Source organism: Ambystoma mexicanum, chromosome 3q, assembly GCF_040938575.1.
Source record: "Ambystoma mexicanum isolate Mex_15411 chromosome 3q, UKY_AmexF1_1, whole genome shotgun sequence".
NCBI classification, from domain to species: domain Eukaryota; kingdom Metazoa; phylum Chordata; class Amphibia; order Caudata; family Ambystomatidae; genus Ambystoma; species Ambystoma mexicanum.
In genome coordinates, this window is record NC_090926.1 from 1,075,134,627 (window position 1) to 1,075,155,084 (window position 20,458).

Consider the following 20,458-nt stretch of genomic DNA (forward strand, 5'->3'; position numbering starts at 1 on the left):
GTCACCCCAAACTCCTTGAACAGACACCATCCACCTACCCACACACATCCTCCCCTGAGGTCTAGCAATCGACCCAATAGTCGTCCCAAACTCCCTGAACGTGGTCAAAAGACTCTCAGCGACCCTGAAATTGAGGCACGTCCGTTGGATTCACTCCATTCAGAAACAATTCTCTGCTCTGATTGATTGTATTGAAGTCGGCGAATTATAAAACCACATTATATCAACAAATTAGTAAATACAGCAATTCCCAAAAGAACACTCCTCCCGCATCTCCCCGAATGTGTCTATTCTCCATTTTCCCCACTGATCAGGAATGGGCACTCGCCCCAGCTCTGCCTTCCAATCCCTGAAACTATGAGGTTCCTCCGACAAACCCCCAAAACTCCACGACTCAGATACCAAACACATGACAGTTTAAGAATGCCAGCCAAAGCAAGGCGATGCAAGACCCTGCCCATGACCTCATGATGCATGAAGACTCTCCATGCAAACCTCATGAAATGTAAACCCACTCCCACACGCTCCTGATGCCCTAAGACCCTGCCGATGGAGATCCGAGAGGCTTCTACATAAGGCTGTCGTGATCGGATTATCCAAGAGACACAAAGGCATGTGCTTCTGGACTGCTCCCGAAGGCTTCAGCCCAAATCTAAGATCTGAGGTCTGCAGCCTGTCCTAGCTCGCCTTCGTCATGAAAGAGAGGGTGTTTATTTATTTATTTAGTCATTTGTATAGCGCACAAAGCCCAGAGGAATCTAGGCACTTCAGTGTTCAGTAGGTACTGAGGCAGCAGCATTGAACAACAACAAAAACATAGTACACATGGTTTCGATTGCTACAGAAAATAGCTTTCCATATACAAGGCTATGCAAATGTTCTGGGCTTCAACTCCCATGATCCCTCTGGCTTCATCATGCTGGCTGGGGCAGATGGGAGTTGCACTGCAACACATCTGGAGAGCCAAAGGCTGAGCTGAGACATTTTGAAGAAAAAGGCTTTCTGTTGAATTCACAACAGATCAGACCTTCTTGCTGAGTATATGTACAAGTTCACAACTAGTGTTTTAATATGTCAATCGCCCAAAGTCCTACTGCCTAGAGGCTACAGAGGGTCTTAATCCAACTCTGATTTGGGCTGCCACCAAACTCCTCCCTATGTTCTTATGAAACTCTTAGAGTCTCTTGTCTCTCCTATGTTTTCATCTTATATGGAATCCACGCAGCTTTTTGATCCTGCCCAATCTGGCTTTAGGCCAGGTCGGGGGACTAAGAGTGTCCTAGTCTCGGTTCTTGACGATATGACCAGGTTGGTTGATGCAGGAGGGGTAAGTGCCCTGATTTTATTAGATCTGTCAGCGGCATTTGACACTGTCGACCACGCCATCCTGCTTGACCGCCTGGCCCAAGTCGGAATCTCAGGCCAGGTTCAAACCTGGTTTTCCTCCTTCCTGACCGAGAGAACTCAGACTCTTTCACTTCCTCCATTTCTTTCTTCTATTTTTGCACTCCTATGTAGTGTCCCCCAAGGCTCCACCTTGTCCCCAATTCTCTTCAATATCTACATCTGGCCTCTTGTGTGTCTTATACGCTCCTTTGTTTAGTCCTTGATCAGGCTGAGATGTTGTCACGCCTGTGGGGGTGCCTGACCACCGTTGGCGAGTGGATGAACCACAACTGGCTGAAGTTGAACGGGGACAAGACGGAGGTGCTGGTGGTGGGTTCTACCCCAACCCCTCACTATGGGTGTCTTCTTTCTGGCTTTCTTCTTTGGGTCCACTCCCTGTGCCGACTGACAAGGTGAGGAATTTGGGGGTCATCATTTGGGCCTCACTTTCTATGGACTCCCAAGTTGCCGCTGTCTGCAAGGCAGGCCATTTTCATCTTAGAATTTTGAGGAAGGTTCTTCCTTTGTTACCTCCTCATCTTCATTCTCCAGTAGTGGCTGCCCTTGTGCTTAGTCGACTCGACTATTGTAACTCCTTGTATCTATCTCAACCTAAGAGTCTTATTCAACGGCTCCAACGACTACACAATATGGCTGCTCAGGTCGCCACTGTTTCTTCCTATGGTGCCCACATATCTCCAGTAAAGCGCTCGTTACACTGGCTGCCAGTTGCCCAGTGCATTATCTTCAAGCGTTGTGCCTGGTCCACCGTGCTTTACAGGCTTTTCAAGGTGCGGAATATCTCTGTGGCAAGTTCTCCCGCTATCTTCCCACACAGTCCTTGCGTTCAGCCACAGCTGGCCTTCTTGTGTTCCTCTGGTTCGTGGTTGCTGTATTGGTGGTCGTGCTTTTTCTGTGGCCGCAGCTCAGCTCTGGAATGGCCTTCCGCAGTTTATGAAAAATCTGCCAAATTACATTAGCTTCAGAAAGGCATTTAACACCTTTCTGTTTTAGTAGTTATTTAGGCTAGGCTGTTCTCTCTCCTTTCACTGGAGCCATGATGCCCTCAGGTGATCGAGCGCTTAATAAGTCTCTTTAACATAACATAACAATGTAAGACTGCCCACAGACTCCTGACACCCTAGGGCTCATCCCATACACGTTGGATAGAAGCAGACTCCTCCCTCGCTTAGCCACAGGCTCCGCCCACATCCTCCGACATTCACAGGCTCTTTACTCTGGCTGCACTTTGGATAGAAGCAGACTCCTCCCTCGCTTAGCCACAGGCTCCACCCACATCCGCCGACAGTCACAGGCTCTTTACTCTGGCTTCACTTTGGATAGAAGCAGACTCCTCCCTCGCTTAGCCACAGGCTCCACCCACATCCTCCGACAGTCACAGGCTCTTTACTCCAGCTTCACTTTGGATAGAAGCAGACTCCTCCCTCGCTTAGCCACAGGCTCCACCCACATCCTCCGACAGTCACAGGCTCTTTACTCCAGCTTTGCCCATGCCCGGATGAATGTCTTGATGAATGTCCTGATTTCTCCTTCATTCACTTGGTCACTATTTTCTCTTCGTTCCTTTACTTCTTCTGTCTTTCACATGGTATAACGTTCACTTCCTCTTCTGCTTCTTTTCTAACCCATATTTGTCCCCTACCCCCACCTTGACCCCAACACTAACCTTACAGGCGGCCTTACCATGTTCACTGCCACCTTAACCACGTGAAGATGTAGACGAATAAAGGTGAGAAGATGTAAACACATGAAGAAGAACGTGTTTAAGAGGCAACACTGGAAGAGGATGTCTGGGAGAAGTCTGGGAGAAGCAAAGGGGGGATCCCTAATGCACCACTGACATCAGGGTGATACTGGCACAAAAAGAATCCCAGGTGCCAAAGGAAATTGGAAAGAATCAATGAACTGCAATTTGTGACTTTTCACAACAAACAGTTGCGACAGTCCCTAGAAATGCATTTTCTTGTGGAACAGTGGAACATATGTAGGGATTTGCGCTGTCCCACACATATGAGATGAGTGATTTGTATGATCTGTGGCAGCTTCATAGTCATTAAAGGGACCCATGTTGACCCAGACACCGGCCCACGCTGGCCTGTCCCACCGGCCCCGTGGCTCAATTAGAGCGTGATTAACAGCCCCAGACAAATCATCCAGCCTCTGACACTCACCAACCCCCAATCAGCCTCCTCTCGTTCCCCATAACAGCCCTCGCCTGGCACTCGCAGTCACCGGGCACTCTCACCGGCTCACCTTGCTCTTTGTAGCCGTCAGTGTTACTGCCAGCGTTCACCACCGTCGCATACACCCGCTTGGCCATGGACTTCTTGGTCACCAGGATTGCAACAGCCGCCTCCGACCGACAGTATCCATTGCCTGGGACAGTGGGTTCAACAGGGAGACATGAGCGGGGACGGACAGGAGCAAAGAGAGAGGAGAACGGGGTGACATGGTCAATGGGGACAGGAACAGGCAGAAAAGGGCGAGAGGAGACAGGAGCAAAGACAGGGAGAGATGGGGTGTCAGGGGCAAAGAAGGACAGGAACAGGGAGGCCAGGGCGATGAGAGGCAGGAGAAGAGATTGATGTGACAGGGGCAAGGAGCGACAGGGACTGGGAGAAAAGAGCGAGAAGAGACAGGAGCAAAGAGAGGGAAAGACGGGTGCAAGGAGAGAAATGGGGTGTCAGGGGCAAAGAGGGACAGGAACACGGAGGCCAGGGCGAGGAGAAACAGGTGCAAAGAGACAAATGGGGTGTCAGGGGCAAAGAGGGACAGGAACAGGGAGGCCAGGGCGAGGAGAAACAGGAGCAAAGAGAGGGAGAGACAGGAGCAAATAGAGAAATGGGGTGTCAGGGGCAAAGAGGGACAGGAACAGGGAGGCCAGGGCGAGGAGAAACAGGAGCAAAGAGAGGGAGAGACAGGAGCAAAGAGAGAAATGGGGTGTCAGGGGCAAAGAGGGACAAGAACAGGGAGGCCAGGGCGAGGAGAAACAGGAGCAAAGAGAGGGAGAGACAGGAGCAAAGAGAGAAATGGGGTGTCAGGGGCAAAGAGGGACAGGAACAGGGAGGCATGAGCGATGAGAGGCAGGAGAAGAGAATGATGTGACAGGGACAAGGAGCGACGAGAACATGGAGAAAAGAGCGAGAAGAGACATGAGCAAAGAGAGGGAAAGACAGGTGCAAAGAGAGAAATGGGGTGTCAGGGGCAAAGAGGGAAAGGAACACGGAGGCCAGGGCGAGGAGAAACAGGAACAAAGGGAGGAATGGGGTGTCAGGGGCAAAGAGGGACAAGAACAGGGAGGCCAGGGCGAGGAGAAACAGGAGCAAAGAGAAATGGGGTGTCAGGGGCAAAGAGGGACAGGAACAGGGAGGCCAGGACGAGGAGAAACAGGAGCAAAGGGAGAAATGGGGTGTCAGGGGCAAAGAGGGACAACAACAGGGAGGCAAGGGCGATGAGAGGCAGGAGAAAAGAATGGTGTGACGGGGGCAAGGAGGGACAGGAACAGGGAGAAACGAGCGAGGAGGGACAAGAGCAAAGAGAGGAATTGGGGGGGCAAGGAGGGACAGGAACACAGAGGTAACAGTGGGGAAAAACAGGAGAAAAGAGAGAGAGGAGTGGGGGTCAGGGGCAAGAAAGGACAGGATATAGGAGACAAGACCGAGGAGAGACGGGCAAAGAGCGAAATTGGGAAACAGAAGCAAAGAGGGACAGGAACAGGTAGGCAAGAGCGTTGAGAGGCAGTAGCAAAGAGAGGGATAGACAGGAGCAAAGACAGAGCGGAATGAAGAGACAGGACCAAGGAGGGACAGGAACAGGGTACAAGAGCGAGGAGAGACAGGGGCAAAGACAGAGCGGAATGGAGAGACAGGACCAAGGAGGGACAGGAACAGGGGAACAAGAGTGAGGAGAGACAGGGGCAAAGACAGAGCGGAATGGAGAGACAGGGGAAGGGGGCAGTATCAGGGAGACAAGAGTGAGGAGAGACAGGGGCAAAGACAGAGCGGAATGGAGAGACAGGGGAAGGGGGCAGTATCAGAGAGACAAGAGTGAGGAGAGACAGGGGCAAAGACAGAGCAGAATGGAGAGACAGGGGAAGGGGGCAGTATCAGAGAGACAAGAGTGAGGAGAGACATGGGCAAAGACAGAGCGGAATGGAGAGACAGGGGAAGGGGGCAGTATCAGAGAGACAAGAGTGAGGAGAGACAGGGGCAAAGACAGAGCAGAATGGAGAGACAGGGGAAGGGGGCAGTATCAGAGAGACAAGAGTGAGGAGAGACAGGGGCAAAGACAGAGCGGAATGGAGAGACAGGGGAAGGGGGCAGTATCAGAGAGACAAGAGTGAGGAGAGACAGGGGCAAAGACAGAGCAGAATGGAGAGACAGGACCAAGGAGGGACAGGAATAGGGTACAAGAGCGAGGAGAGACAGGGGCAAAGACACTTAAGTTACACTGTGGGGCAGCTTTGCAACTCGGCCCTACAGCAGCGTCCCTCCATCGCAAGCCGCTTGCCCGTGGCTTGCACTGAGGGGTGGCTTTGCAACTACGCCCCACAGCGGAGTCCCTCATAACAAGCCCCTTGCCCGTGGCTTACACTGTGGGGTGGCTTTGCAACTACGCCCCACAGCGGAGTCCCTCCATAACTAGCCCCTTGCCCGTGGCTTACACTGTGGGGTGGCTTTGCAACTACGCCCCACAGCGGAGTCCCTCATAACAAGCCCCCTGCCCGTGGCTTACACTGTGGGATGGCTTTGCAACTACGCCCCACAGCGGAGTCCCTCATAACAAGCCCCTTGCCCGTGGCTTACACTGTGGGGTGGCTTTACAACTACGCCCCACAGCGGAGTCCCTCATAACAAGCCCCCTGCCCGTGGCTTACACTGTGGGATGGCTTTGCACTACGACCCACAGCGGAGTCCCTCATAACAAGCCCCTTGCCCGTGGTTTACACTGTGGGGTGGCTTTGCAACTACGCCCCACAGCGGAGTCCCTCATAACAAGCCCCTTGCCCGTGGCTTATACTGTGGGGTGGCTTTGCAACTACGCCCCACAGCGGAGTCCCTCATAACAAGCCCCTTGCCCGTGGCTTACACTGTGGGGTGGCTTTGCAACTACGCCCCACAGCGGAGTCCCTCATAACTAGCCCCTTGCCCGTGGTTTACACTGTGGGGTGGCTTTACAACTACGCCCCACAGCGGAGTCCCTCATAACAAGCCCCTTGCCCGTGGCTTATACTGTGGGGTGGCTTTGCAACTACGCCCCACAGCGGAGTCCCTCATAACAAGCCCCTTGCCCGTGGCTTACACTGTGGGGTGGCTTTACAACTACGCCCCACAGCGGAGTCCCTCATAACTAGCCCCTTGCCCGTGGCTTACACTGTGGGGTGGCTTTGCACTACGACCCACAGCGGAGTCCCTCATAACAAGCCCCTTGCCCGTGGTTTACACTGTGGGGTGGCTTTGCAACTACGCCCCACAGCGGAGTCCCTCATAACAAGCCCCTTGCCCGTGGCTTATACTGTGGGGTGGCTTTGCAACTACGCCCCACAGCGGAGTCCCTCATAACAAGCCCCTTGCCCGTGGCTTACACTGTGGGGTGGCTTTGCAACTACGCCCCACAGCGGAGTCCCTCATAACTAGCCCCTTGCCCGTGGTTTACACTGTGGGGTGGCTTTACAACTACGCCCCACAGCGGAGTCCCTCATAACAAGCCCCTTGCCCGTGGTTTACACTGTGGGGTGGCTTTACAACTACGCCCCACAGCGGAGTCCCTCATAACAAGCCCCTTGCCCGTGGCTTATACTGTGGGGTGGCTTTGCAACTACGCCCCACAGCGGAGTCCCTCATAACAAGCCCCTTGCCCGTGGCTTACACTGTGGGGTGGCTTTGCAACTACGCCCCACAGCGGAGTCCCTCATAACTAGCCCCTTGCCCGTGGTTTACACTGTGGGGTGGCTTTACAACTACGCCCCACAGCGGAGTCCCTCATAACAAGCCCCTTGCCCGTGGCTTACACTGTGGGGTGGCTTTGCAACTACGCCCCACAGCGGAGTCCCTCATAACTAGCCCCTTGCCCGTGGTTTACACTGTGGGGTGGCTTTACAACTACGACCCACAGCGGAGTCCCTCATAACTAGCCCCTTGCCCGTGGTTTACACTGTGGGGTGGCTTTACAACTACGACCCACAGCGGAGTCCCTCATAACTAGCCCCTTGCCCGTGGCTTACACTGTGGGGTGGCTTTGCACTACGACCCACAGCGGCGTCCCTCCATAACTAGCCCCTTGCCCGTGGTTTACACTGTGGGGTGGCTTTACAACTACGCCCCACAGCGGAGTCCCTCATAACTAGCCCCTTGCCCGTGGCTTACACTGTGGGGTGGCTTTGCACTACGACCCACAGCGGAGTCCCTCCATAACTAGCCCCTTGCCCGTGGTTTACACTGTGGGGTGGCTTTACAACTGCGACCCACAGCGGAGTCCCTCATAACTAGCCCCTTGCCCGTGGTTTACACTGTGGGGTGGCTTTGCACTACGACCCACAGCGGCGTCCCTCCATAACTAGCCCCTTGCCCGTGGTTTACACTGTGGGGTGGCTTTGCACTACGACCCACAGCGGAGTCCCTAATAACTAGCCCCTTGCCAATGGCTTACACTGTGGGGTGGCTTTACAACTACGCCCCACAGCGGAGTCCCTCATAACTAGCCCCTTGCCCGTGGCTTATACTGTGGGGTGGCTTGCAACTGCGCCCTATAGCAGCGTTCCCTTGGCATTGCTCCACTGCACCTGTTCGGTGCTGGCTGGGGGTGTCCAGATTTTTTTTGTGCCCCCCTGTTGGCTACCTCACTAATGCTTTGCAGATGACGCGTTTGGCAATGTTTAAGTCAGTCTTGGTCGCCGTTTTTCTAAATTGCACAGTAGAGCACCGCTAAGTGCCATTCCGAGTTACGGTAGACGAATAATCTTTAAGGGATGCCGTTTTCTCGCATCTGATTGAGTGTTTCCTTTACTTTGCTTTTTTAACTTTGTGTTGTTCACCTGTGCTTAATGGCAAGAGACCTAGGCTATCACTAAAGTTGGCTAGTAGTCTTAAGCTTACGTTTAAGTTTCACCTGGTGTTGAATGCGCCCTGTGTTTTATTGGTGCTTTGCTATATTTTTGGCCATTTTGCTTGTTGTTGCCTCATCAGTACCTTTCACTGGGGGGTCGGAAAAATAGGTGTACAGAGATGTGTTACCCGCTAGCGCATACACGCATGCCTTTCCCTACTTTATTTCAGACCCCAAGGTTTTTGTTTGTGTGGTGAAGCGGAATGGGGACATGGAAGGGGCTAACCTCACTACACTCCTTCCATTCACCACAAGGGTTAACACCAGCATGTATTCTCCTATGGAATCCGCCCGATTTTTACACTTTGTAACAGCAGGCGGATTCTACGCGAATCCATTGTAAAAGTCTAAAGAAATCACTATTCGCACTTTTTCTGACACCTTAAACCAGCCGGTTCACCACGTTTGCTTCCCACTCCATTTCAGAAATGGTGAGTGTTAGCGGTCCAATCATTTTCAGAGGTTATCTCAGACCCTACCCACGCAATGGTACAATCCTCACCAGACGCATCGAAGGACTTGCAAGCCCCGTCTGGACTGAGCATGCCCAGCTTCATAAACTGCACGGATGTGTGGGGCTTGCACAGCAGGTTGACCCCCCCGATGATGGCGGCTTCACACTCCCCGTGGAGGATGGCTTTGAAGGCGTTTTCTAGCGCCAGGAGGCTGGAGGAGCAGGCTGTGTCGATGGATAAGCTGGGACCTGAGAGAGGGCGAAAGAACACATGGCAGATTAGATCCAGAACCCATCCCCAAGCATGAGGACCAAGCCCTGGGCATGCGGCCTCCAGCGCCAACCCATGGGCACCACCAGAACCCATCCCCAAGCATCAGGACCAAGCCCTGGGCATGGTGTGTTCACCCCTAAACCCTGGGCATGATAGCTCGTCCACTGGCATTACGGCCCGAGCATGAGACCTCCAGCGCCCATCCATGGCACCACCAGAACCCATCCCCAATCATCAGGACCAAGCCCTGGGCATGAGGCCTCCAGCGCCAACCCATGGGCACCACCAGAACCCATCCCCAAGCATCAAGACCAAGCCCTGAGCATGAGGCCTCCAGCGCCAACCCATGGGCACCACCAGAACCCATCCCCAAGCACCAGGACCAAGCCCTGGGCATGAGGCCTCGAGCGCCAACCCATGGGCACCACCAGAACCCATCCCCAAGCATCAGGACCAAGCCCTGGGAGTGAGGCATCCAGCGCCAACCCATGGGCACCACCAGAACCCATCCCCAAGCATCAGGAACAAGCCCTGGGCATTATTCCTCCAGCACCAACCCATGGACACCACCAGAACCCATCCCCAAGCACCAAGACCAAGCATTGGGCATGAGGCCTCCAGCACCAACCCATAGGCACCACCAGAACCCATCCCCAAGCATCAGGACCAAGCCCTGGACATGAGGCCTCCAGCGCCAACCCATGGGCACCACCAGAACCCATCCCCAAGCATCAGGACCAAGCCCTGGGTATGGTGTGTTTACCCCTAAATGCTAGGCATGATAGCTCGTCCACCGGCATTATGGCCCGAGCATGAGACCTCCAGCGCCCATCCATGGGCACCACCAGAACCCATTCCCACACATCAGGACCAAGCCCTGGGCATGAGGCCTCCAGCGCCAACCCATGGGCACCACCAGAACCCATCCCCAAGCATCAGGACCAAGCCCTGGGCATGGTATGTTCACCCCTAAACGCTGGGCCCGATAGCTCATCCACCGGCATTACTCCCCGGGCATGAGGCCTCCAGCGCCAACCCATGGGCACCACCAAAACCCATCCCCAAGCATCAGGATCAAGCCCTGGGCATGAGGCCTCCAGCGCCAACCCATGGGCACCAACAGAACCCATCCCCAAGCATCAGGACCAAGCCCTGGGCATGAGGCCTCCAGCGCCAACCCATGGACACCACCAGAATCCATCCCCAAGAATCAGGACCAAGATCAGGACCAAGCCCTGGGCATGAGGCCTTCTCCAGCGCCAACCCATGGGCACCACCAGAACCCATCCCCAAGCATCAGGACCAAGCCCTGGGCATGAAGTCTCCAGCGCCAAACCATGGGCACCACCAGAACGGATTCTCAATCATCAGGACCAAGTCCTGGGCATGGTTTGTTCACCCCTAAATGCTGGGCATGACAGGTCGTCCACCGGCATTACGCCCTGAGCATGAGACCTCCAGTGCCCATCCATGGGCACCACCAGAACCCATCACCAAGCATCAGGACCAAGCCCTGGGCATGAGGCCTCCAGCGCCAACCCATGGGCACCACCAGAACCCATCCCCAAGCATCAGGACCAAGCCCAGGGCATGGTCTGTTCACCCCTAAACTCTGGGCCTGATAGCTCGTCAACCAGCAACACGCATGAGCATGAGACCTCCAGCGCCAACCCATGGGCACTCCCAGAACCCATCCCCAAGCATCAGGACCAAGTCCTGGGCATGGTGTGTTCACCCCTAAATGCTGGGCATGATAGGTCGTCCACTCCACCAGCATTACGCCCTGAGCATGAGTCCTCCAGCGCCCATCCATGGGCACCACCAGAACCCACCCCCAAGCATCAGGACCGAGCCCTGTGCATGAGGCCTCAAGCGCCAACCAATGGGCACCATCAGAACCCATCCCCAAGCATCAGGACCAAGCCCCGGGCATGAGGCCTCCAGCGCCAACCTATGGGCACCACCAGAACCCATCCCCAAGCATCAGGACCAAGCCCTGGGCATGAGGCCTCCAGCGCCAAACCATGGGCACCACCAGAACCCATCGCCAAGCATCAGGACCAAGACCTGGGCATGAGGCCTCCAACGTCAACCCATGGGCACCATAAGGTAGCTTGTGCAGTTACCCTAAACTATGGCAGTGATACCCCCACCCTCAGCCACTGTACTGCTGTGCCAGAGCCCAGGGAGCAACACCTCAAGCCCCAAACTCTGAGAGATACATCTAGGTTCACCTCCTTGGCAGGAGACCCCATGCACCAGTCCCAAGAAGGACAAACTACCACCAGTGCAATCCCTCATGTACCGGCTGAAAGTCGTGGCTGGAGTCTATACCATCACCCCCAAGCTTGACAATAATAGTTGGGGTAGGGAGTTTTTGCCGCAATAGATTTCATCGAGGTAGAAATCATCGATTGTTTTACAACGAATTTTGCCGCAAATATATGTGGGGGTGGGTTTAGGTGAATAATTAATGTAGGGGCCTTAAGGGCGGAAGTTGTGGGGGTTCTACTCCCTATATATTTGCGGCAAAATCCTCCAGTGAAAAAAAGCGACACATGGAAGTCAACTTGTAGTCCTCGGCACAGTACCATGTGCTGATGCCTCAAGTATTTGGCACAATACCTGGCTATTCCATCCGGAATCCTGGGCAGGAGCTCTGGATATGGCACAACCACTCCCAGGCTCCGGACAGAACATGCCCTGCGAACCATACCACTTAGGCACCATACCTCCATGTCCAGCCAAAGAACCTGTCCCAAGACCTTGGCACAATGGCCCCAACCCATGGCACCAGAAATGAGGCTGTGCCCCATGCTATAAGCACCTACCTTTGAAGTCGAAGAAGTAGGAGATCCTGTTGGCAAACATGGCACGCTGGCAGCCGGTCATGCTGTAGCCGAGCAGCTCCTCAGGGTCTCTGCTGAAAGCTTCTCCAGCTTCCGAGCCGCTGACGCCCACCCAGACCCCGGTGTTGGTACCACGGAGGAGGGCAGGATTAATGCCTGACAAAGTGAAAAGTCAAGATGGTCAGTCCAGCGCATGCAGAGACTGCATGCAGAAACTGCATAAGGATGCAGCTCTGCAGATGTTCAAACGGGTATATATGTCCTGCAATTTACAGACATCTCTTTATTGCGGTGAATATTATGGCCAATCGAAACAGAAGAGTCCATTATTCACTTAAAAGATTTTCTTACTGAATCACTATAAGACATGCTTAACATTTAAAATTGTGATGCACAAGGGTTGCCTGGGTGATTGTGTCCAGCCTGTTGCTGCGGTGCAGGAAACATCCCTACAGTGATGCACTGGGACTGCCTGGGTGATTGTGTCGAGACCGCTGCTGCAGTGCAGGAAACACCCCTACAGGGATGCACTGGGACTGCCTGGGTGATTGTGTCGAGACCGCTGCTGCAGTGCAGGAAACATCCCTACAGTGTTGCACTGGGACTGCATAGGTGATCGCGTCCAGCCTGCTGCTGTGGTGCAGGAAACATCCCTACAGTGATGCGCTAGGACTGCATGGGTGATGGTGCCCAGTCCGCTGCTGCAGTGCAGGAAACATCCCTACAGTGATGCACTGGGACTGCCTGGGTGATTGTGTCGAGACCGCTGCTGCAGTGCCGGAAACACCCCTACAGTGTTGCACTGGGATTGCATGGGTGATCGTGTCCAGCCCGCTGCTGTGGTGCAGGAAACATCCCTACAGTGATGCACTGGGACTGCCTGGGTGACTATGTCCAGCCTGCTGCTGTGGTGCAGGAACCATCCCTACAGTGATGCACTAGGACTGCATGGGTGATTGTGTCCAGCCCGCTGCTGCAGTGCAGGAAACATCCCTACAGGGATGCACTGGGACTGCATGGGTGATTGTGTCCAGCCCACTGATGCGGTGCAGGAAACATCCCTACAGTGATGCACTGGGACTGCCTGGGTGACTATGTCCAGCCTGCTGCTGTGGTGCAGGAAACATCCCTACACTGATGCACTAGGGTTGCCTGGGTGATAGTGTCCAGCCCGCTGCTGCAGTGCAGGAAACATCCCTACAGTGATGCACTGGGACTGCATAGGAGATTGTGTCGAGACTGCTGCTGCTGTGCAGGAAACATCCCTACAGTGAGGCGCTACGATTGCATGGGTGCTTGTGTCCAGCCCGCTGCTGCAGTACAGGAAACATCCCTACAGTGATGCGCTAGGACTGTCTGGGTGATTGTGTGCAGCCCGCTGCTGCGGTGCAGGAAACATCCCTACAGTGATACGCTAGGACTGCATAGGTGATTGTGTCCAGCCTGCTGCTGTGGTGAGGAAACAGCCCTACAGTGATGCACTGGGACTGCATGGGTGACTATGTCCAGCCTGCTGCTGTGGTGCAGAAAACATCCCTACACTGATGCACTAGGGTTGCCTGGGTGATAGTGTCCAGCCCGTTGCTGCAGTGCAGGAAACATCCCTACAGTGATGCACTGGGACTGCATAGGAGATTGTGTCGAGACTGCTGCTGCTGTGCAGGAAACATCCCTACAGTGAGGCGCTACGATTGCATGGGTGCTTGTGTCCAGCCCGCTGCTGCAGTGCAGGAAACATCCCTACAGTGATGCGCTAGGACTGCCTGGGAGATTGTGTGCAGCCCGCTGCTGCGGTGCAGGAAACATCCCTACAGTGATGCGCTAGGACTGCATAGGTGATTGTGTCCAGAAACAGCCCTACAGTGATGCACTGGGACTGCATGGGTGACTATGTCCAGCCTGCTGCTGTGGTGCAGGAAACATCCCTACACTGATGCACTAGGGTTGCCTGGGTGATAGTGTCCAGCCCGCTGCTGCAGTGCAGGAAACATCCCTACAGTGATGCACTGGGACTGCATAGGAGATTTTGTCGAGACTGCTGCTGCTGTGCAGGAAACATCCCTACAGTGAGGCGCTACAACTGCATGGGTGCTTGTGTCCAGCCCGCTGCTGCAGTGCAGGAAACACCCCTACAGTGATGCGCTAGGACTGCCTGGGTGATTGTGTCCAGCCCGCTGCTGCAGTGCAGGAAACATCCCTACAGTGATGCACTAGGAAGGCTGGGTGATTGTATCCAAGCCGCTGATGCTGTGCAGGAAACACCTGTACAGTTAGGTACTAACTAGCACTGTCTGGGTGATTGTGTCGAAACCGCTGCTGCTGTGCAGGAAACATCCCTACAATGAGGCGCTACGACTGCATGGGTGATTGTGTCCAGCCTGCTGCTGCAGTGCAGGAAACATCCCTACGGTGATGCACTAGAGTTGCCTGGGTGATCGTGTCCAGCCCGCTGCTGTGCTGAGGAAACATCCCTACGGTGATGCACTAGACTGCATGGGTGATCGTGTCCAGCTGCTACTGCAGTGCAGGAAACATCCCTACAGTGATGCACTAGGACTGCATGGGTGATCGTGTCCAGCTGTTGCTGCAGTGCAGGAAACATCCCTACAGTGATGCACTAGGACTGCATGGGTGATCGTGTCCAGCTGTTGCTGCAGTGCAGGAAACATCCCTACAGTGATGCAATGGGACTGCCTGGGTGATTGTGTCCAGCTGTTGCTGCAGTGCAGGAAACATCCCTACAGTGATGCAATGGGACTGCATGGGTGATCGTGTCCAGCTGTTGCTGCAGTGCAGGAAACATCCCTACAGTGATGCAATGGGACTGCCTGGGTGATTGTGTCCAGCCCGCTGCTACAGTGCAGGAAACATCCCTATACTGATGCACTAGGGTTGCCTGGATGATAGTGTCCAGCCCGCTGCTACAGTGCAGGAATCATCCCTATACTGATGCACTAGGGTTGCCTGGGTGATAGTGTCCAGCCCGCTGCTGTGGTGCAGGAAACACCCCTATAGTGTTGGCCTGGGACTGCTTGGGTGACAGTGCTGTGTGGCAGGCATGACATCAAAAGAGACACTGACTCAAGGATAGCAGTTTGAAAACCTTTATTATAAAGATTGGTAGGCCCTAACTGTAATGGGGTTGTTCCTTCAACTGATGTGTCTAAGAAGAGTCGGTGTCTGTAAGTCCAAAACCAAAGTCTGTCTGTGTCAAACCTATGCTTGCCCTCACTCTTAAAACAGATGTGCTGTTGGGTCTTCTTCAAAGAAAAATGGTGGTTCAAAAAGAAATGTAAATTAAGGCTGGATTGCAATAGCCTTATCGTCAGAATTAGTTCTGCCAGTTCAACCTTGGGATCTTCCAGGTAGGGCTCTTGCAGCAAAGCAACATAGTTCACAATGTCTCTGGGCCTTTATGGGTTCCCTTCCCCAAGCCTAGGCCTTTCTCTTTACAAGCAATGTCTCTTCCTTTGGGCCTTTCAGGGTTCCCTTCCCAAGCGTAGGTCCCTTCTTGTCTCAAAAGATTCACTCAACAGTTCAAAAAACACAAAACATGCACATCTCAAAGCACAGTTCCTTCTGGCGAGGTTTCAACAGCCTTTCCTTCACTTTGGGGGCTTTCGCGCCCACTTCGCTCTTGGTGTAGCTCCCCCTTTTCCCACCTTCTCTTAATTGGCACTGTTCACCTCCTTTTGTCAACACTGGGGCAATATCAGAGACTTTTGAGAACGGATGGCTTTTACTCCTGCCCATGCGTGACCACTCTGATACATGGCCCCTTCTCCTTGTACTCGTTATCTTGCAACTGTTTCTTCAGGCCCCTCTTGCCTTTCTGTGCACTCTGAACACTGTCATTTGGCATCATCTGCCTTTCCTTTGCCTCTTGCACACTTTCCTTGGAACCTTGTGGCCTTACCGTCCCTCTTACACACTTTCTCTGTCTTGCCTCTTGCACACTTTCTCTGTCTTTTCCTCTGTGTGCCGCTTACACGCGTTACTTTCTTTCTCTCGCTCTCTTTGGCGTCGTGCTGCTCGAATCTTTCATCACCACTTTAGTTTCTTTTGGATCGCTTGCACCCTCTCCTTTCTTTCTTCTTTTCACAATTTATAATTTTGCCATACTTTCCTTCATGCCGCGTGCACACCTTTTCTTCATCTCTTTTCTTTTGCGCTTTCTCGCTATCATGACGCTTGCACATTTCTCTTTAAATGCTCATGCTTCAGCCTCCCACACGAGACTGAGTTTCTCCCCTTGCCTTTGAAAACCACTGAGTAAAGTGGCGATGGCGGGCAGTTTCTTCGGGGTGTATGTGTCAAGGTTAGGCTCTCAACATCTGCTCCCCTCATGCACCCCTGAGAACTCGACATGTCCCGGGGGAAATGAGAACTGGACTAGACACAGCCCAATAAGGCTCCATGGAGACCCGGCTGCCTGGCTACACTCAACCCCCCTGACATACCAGGTCAGCGTCTTGGCGTCCCGTTTCCCTCCGGATCCTCTGGGCTCCTCCAGCTACAGCCTCCTGTTCTTCAGCTTTCATGACCCATCCAGCAACCCCAGCTCGCTCATTTACTCTGGCAGAACTTCACCATACTTTAGGTGGGGGTCAATTGGTGTCAGGTATCTACAGTAAGTGTCAAGTGCCTGACTCTGCCTGACTCTATTACATGGAAATGTTAGTGGTAGAACGTAGGCCTCTCCAGTCATCTTCCTCTTCGCAGTACCTTTCCCATAGGAAATCTGTATACCTCTCGATTGCCTCTTCCTCGTTCTAGTACATATTGGAAATGAGGATGGGGAAACGGGATGAGACTGAAAATACCCCATAAAGGCTGAGGGAGAGTGTGATGGCATACGAATGGCAAAGGGGGAATACCATGTCTCGCCCTTTGGCATTCTCCTCCCATTCCCCTGAGACCCTCAACTCTGGTGATCCTCCCTCGCTCGTCCACCCACAGGGTCGGGATCCAAAAGCGATGGCCCTTCCCTGGCCACCTGAATGGAAGATCTCAAGGGAGTAGGTAGGAGTGCCCAGCAGTTGCTGGGGTGAGGAAACATCCCTACAGTGATGCACTTTGGGAAGGGCATGCGTGCTTCTATTATTGTGTTACCCTGATTTAAGAAATATCTACGTGTAGCCTCCATGCTTCCTTGTGCTCCTTGACCTCGAGTGACCCTCTGAAAATCACACCTGTTAATAGCGAGGGCCTTTGATACTGACCCCAACTCCAGCGATCCCCCCTACCAGCCTATGCCACCTGTGTTCAGCAGGGTCTCTAAACCACCACTTTAGAACCTGGTTCATGTTTTGCGCCCAAGGTGACGGAGCTGTTGATGGGAGAAGGTAAGGGACCTTTTGCTTTGGCGTCTGGCATAACCTCAATGGCCCTGGGCGAGGCCACCTCTCCTGCTCCGCACCTCCGTTCCCCTAAAATCTGAGGTACATCATCCTTGCAGCACAGCGCCACTCACCTCCATCCACAATGGCTTCATAGGACACTTCTAGCAGCAGGCGCAGCTGAGGATCCATCGTGTGGGCCTGCTTTGGGTGGACTCCAAAAAAGGACGCGTCAAATTTGCTGACATCCTTAAGCTTTCCATTTCTCAAAGGAAGTCCGAACAGACCTAAAACAACAAATATTGCAGCACAAATGAAAACTGTGAGAACGCATTATCAACAGGATTATAACTATCCACTCAAATCTGTCACGCGGTCCCATGGCCCACATGCTACACCCCCTCACTCTGCTGGAAACGCTAGTTCCAACCTGACCAAGTGGGTTAACGATGAGTTAACTAGGCGTGGCCATTCAATGCTTGGCCTGTCAGGTGCAGAGAAAGTCAGAAAGAGATTGGTCAGTGAAAGAGAGAGAATGTAGGTGTTTGTGGGCGTTATAAGGCGCAAATCGAGCTGGCAAGCGACGGAGCAGTGTACATAGGGGATGCATCCAGGTTATGGGGGTAGCAGAAGAGCTGGGATGGACAGGGGAGTAGGGAAGGGGGAGCTTCAGGGAGAAGAGGCTTAGTAGGTGGGCGATAGGGTTGAGTGAAAAGTTCATCAATTAATGAGGTTTTCTTTGAAGAGTCGGGTTCAGGGTTGGACTGGGGCATAAAATTGTCTGACACCAATGAAAAAGTGTCCCACCGTTGCAAAAGGCAAATCAGTCCTTTTGTGATAGACTGTTTGAATAGTACCCATGGGGGAGTTTTGTGATCAAATGTGATGCAAATTGTCCAATTTAAAGAATATTTATTCAGCAACAATGGGCAAAACTACTAGCTGCATAGTGTAGTAACTCATCAAAATGGCCCAATTTGACCCCCAAAAAACGGGCTCACACTAGCATTTTGTGTTTTTGGTTCAGGCTTTGCCCTGTATGCCAGTCCGAGCCTGGCGGGGTCTTCACGCTCATCCTGACGTGTAGGACAGATGAGGCCAGTCTGCACTGTGTTGTGACTTGTTCCAGAGATGGCGCGCAGCAGGGAAAGGCCCCTTTCCCAGTGTTTATGTCCAGGGGCTGTATAGGAGACAGAGTTCCATGTCTGTGAGAGAGACAGGGGCGTGTTGCTACATAACTCTTCCTCAGGCTGCTCCTCTGAGACGTTTCATTTTCACACGTGCACTCTTGTGAGCAAATGCAGGTGGTGTGACACCCTCTATAGTTGGGGGCGGTGGCAGTGTGCTCTAAGTAGCAATAACTAGGTACCGAAGCACATGTGGCTTGTATGTCAAAATGGAGACTTTTTCCCCCGGACACAAGATCTTATTGCATGTGCTGGAGTGAGGAGATGTGTTCCCGGCGCCGCCAGTCCCGTGGGTAAGGGCCAGTATTCTGGGGGGTGTAAAGGTGAATTTATTTATTCATTGTGTTTTGGTTCGATAAAAACAGACCTTTCACAATAAAAAAAAACATTACTAAGAAACAAGAAAGTGTATATCTACAAAGTACAATGCCAATTCATAACAGTTTCCAACATTTCATTCCGACAAGTTGCACATCTAGACAAACTTAAAATGAGTGCTGTATATTTTTGTAACTCACTGTAACTACTGCTTTTTGTAACATGTTTAAGAGTATGTACATGTAAATATGCTGTATATTTTTGTAACTTCTGTAACTACTGCTTTTTGTAACATGTTTAAGAGTATGTACATGTATATATGCTGTATATTTTTGTAACTACTGCTTTTTGTAACATGTTTAAGAGTATGCGCCCGGTTGCCCCTGGGCTTGGTTTTTTGCGCTTTATAAATAAAATAAAATCAAATCAAATTTGATATCCATCCTTCATGCCACCAAAGTCGCCCACAACCAAATCAAAAGAAGTAGAAACATGCTTAGAGAAGGGAGCCAATCTCAGATCCTTTGACGCTTGGCAAACAGTCATGAGATGCTTCGATGCTTGTAATGAACAGATTCCCAACATCTGCTCATTCTATTCCCTACTACAATATTCCATCAGTATCCAGTATGTGGGGGTGTCCTCCGCTCCCAAAGGGGGAAAAAAAACAGGTTTTGCAGGTTGCGGGGGTTCCCCGTATGTTCAATGTAATAATGTCCTTGCCAAAAACTGCAATTCTTTGGCGACTTTTTTGCCAGGAGACTTTTTTGCAGGGACATCATTACATGAAAGTATTAATCGGGCCCAGCACTTCCACCGTAGAGTTCAACTTGAATCTTATATAGCAAATGCGCGTTATAAGCCACAGAAAACGCATTGAATATACCTGGATCTCAAGCCTCTGTTCCTACAGAGAACAGCGTACTCTCTATTTAAAGAATGTTTAATTGGGACATTTTTTAAAAGAGAGGCGCAGCGTGCATAACGGGCCGACCCTGTGACCCACCCAGCATCAGGCTCGCCTCCCCTCGCCGGAGGGGGGCGCAAGGGGCGTGCCCCAAGGGGACGGCCGGAAACAGCCTGCCCTGGGGAGGCACATACATGGCCTGGCCGAAAGAGCTAGTCCTCTTTTGCAGCCCACCCTCCCAGACTCAGTAACAAGCCGTTGATATGGATAAGACGTGCCATGTGGTAAAAACGTTCCCCTTGGTTATAGGTACATTTTGCAAAGTTTCTGGGTGTCGGGGCACTTGGCGGCATTAGCATTTTACACTAAGATGAGGGGAGCGGGTGACCCCACCAAGGGTTTCTCGGTGCGTGCCACTCTGAAAGGACGTTGGAAGGCCCCCGGAAGGATGGCCACAAGCCCATCGTTTTTGAGATGGTCTAAATCATTTTGAGAAACAATGTGTACTGTAATGTATCCCAATTTGTAGGGGCAGGCAGTAGGGGTTAGCCCCGCTAAGACAAGGTAGCGTATTAAAGGGATGCTGGGCGCTTTATGAGACAGTAAGGAAAGGGTGTGC

The 20,458-nt window shown here is 52.7% G+C and overlaps 1 protein-coding gene across 1 annotated transcript in view; it reads right to left on the bottom strand.

The window, feature by feature from the left end:
* The window catches only part of FASN (fatty acid synthase), a 297,582-nt gene that overhangs the window by 164,029 nt on the left and 113,095 nt on the right, over nucleotides 1-20,458 (bottom strand). The window contains exons 3-6 of the mRNA XM_069655327.1: nucleotides 17,562-17,714; nucleotides 12,071-12,244; nucleotides 9,014-9,214; nucleotides 3,661-3,783 (exon numbers count right to left, since the gene is read on the bottom strand). Of these exons, the coding sequence (XP_069511428.1) occupies nucleotides 3,661-3,783; nucleotides 9,014-9,214; nucleotides 12,071-12,244; nucleotides 17,562-17,714 (651 nt within the window). The remainder of the gene's footprint in view (nucleotides 1-3,660; nucleotides 3,784-9,013; nucleotides 9,215-12,070; nucleotides 12,245-17,561; nucleotides 17,715-20,458) is intronic.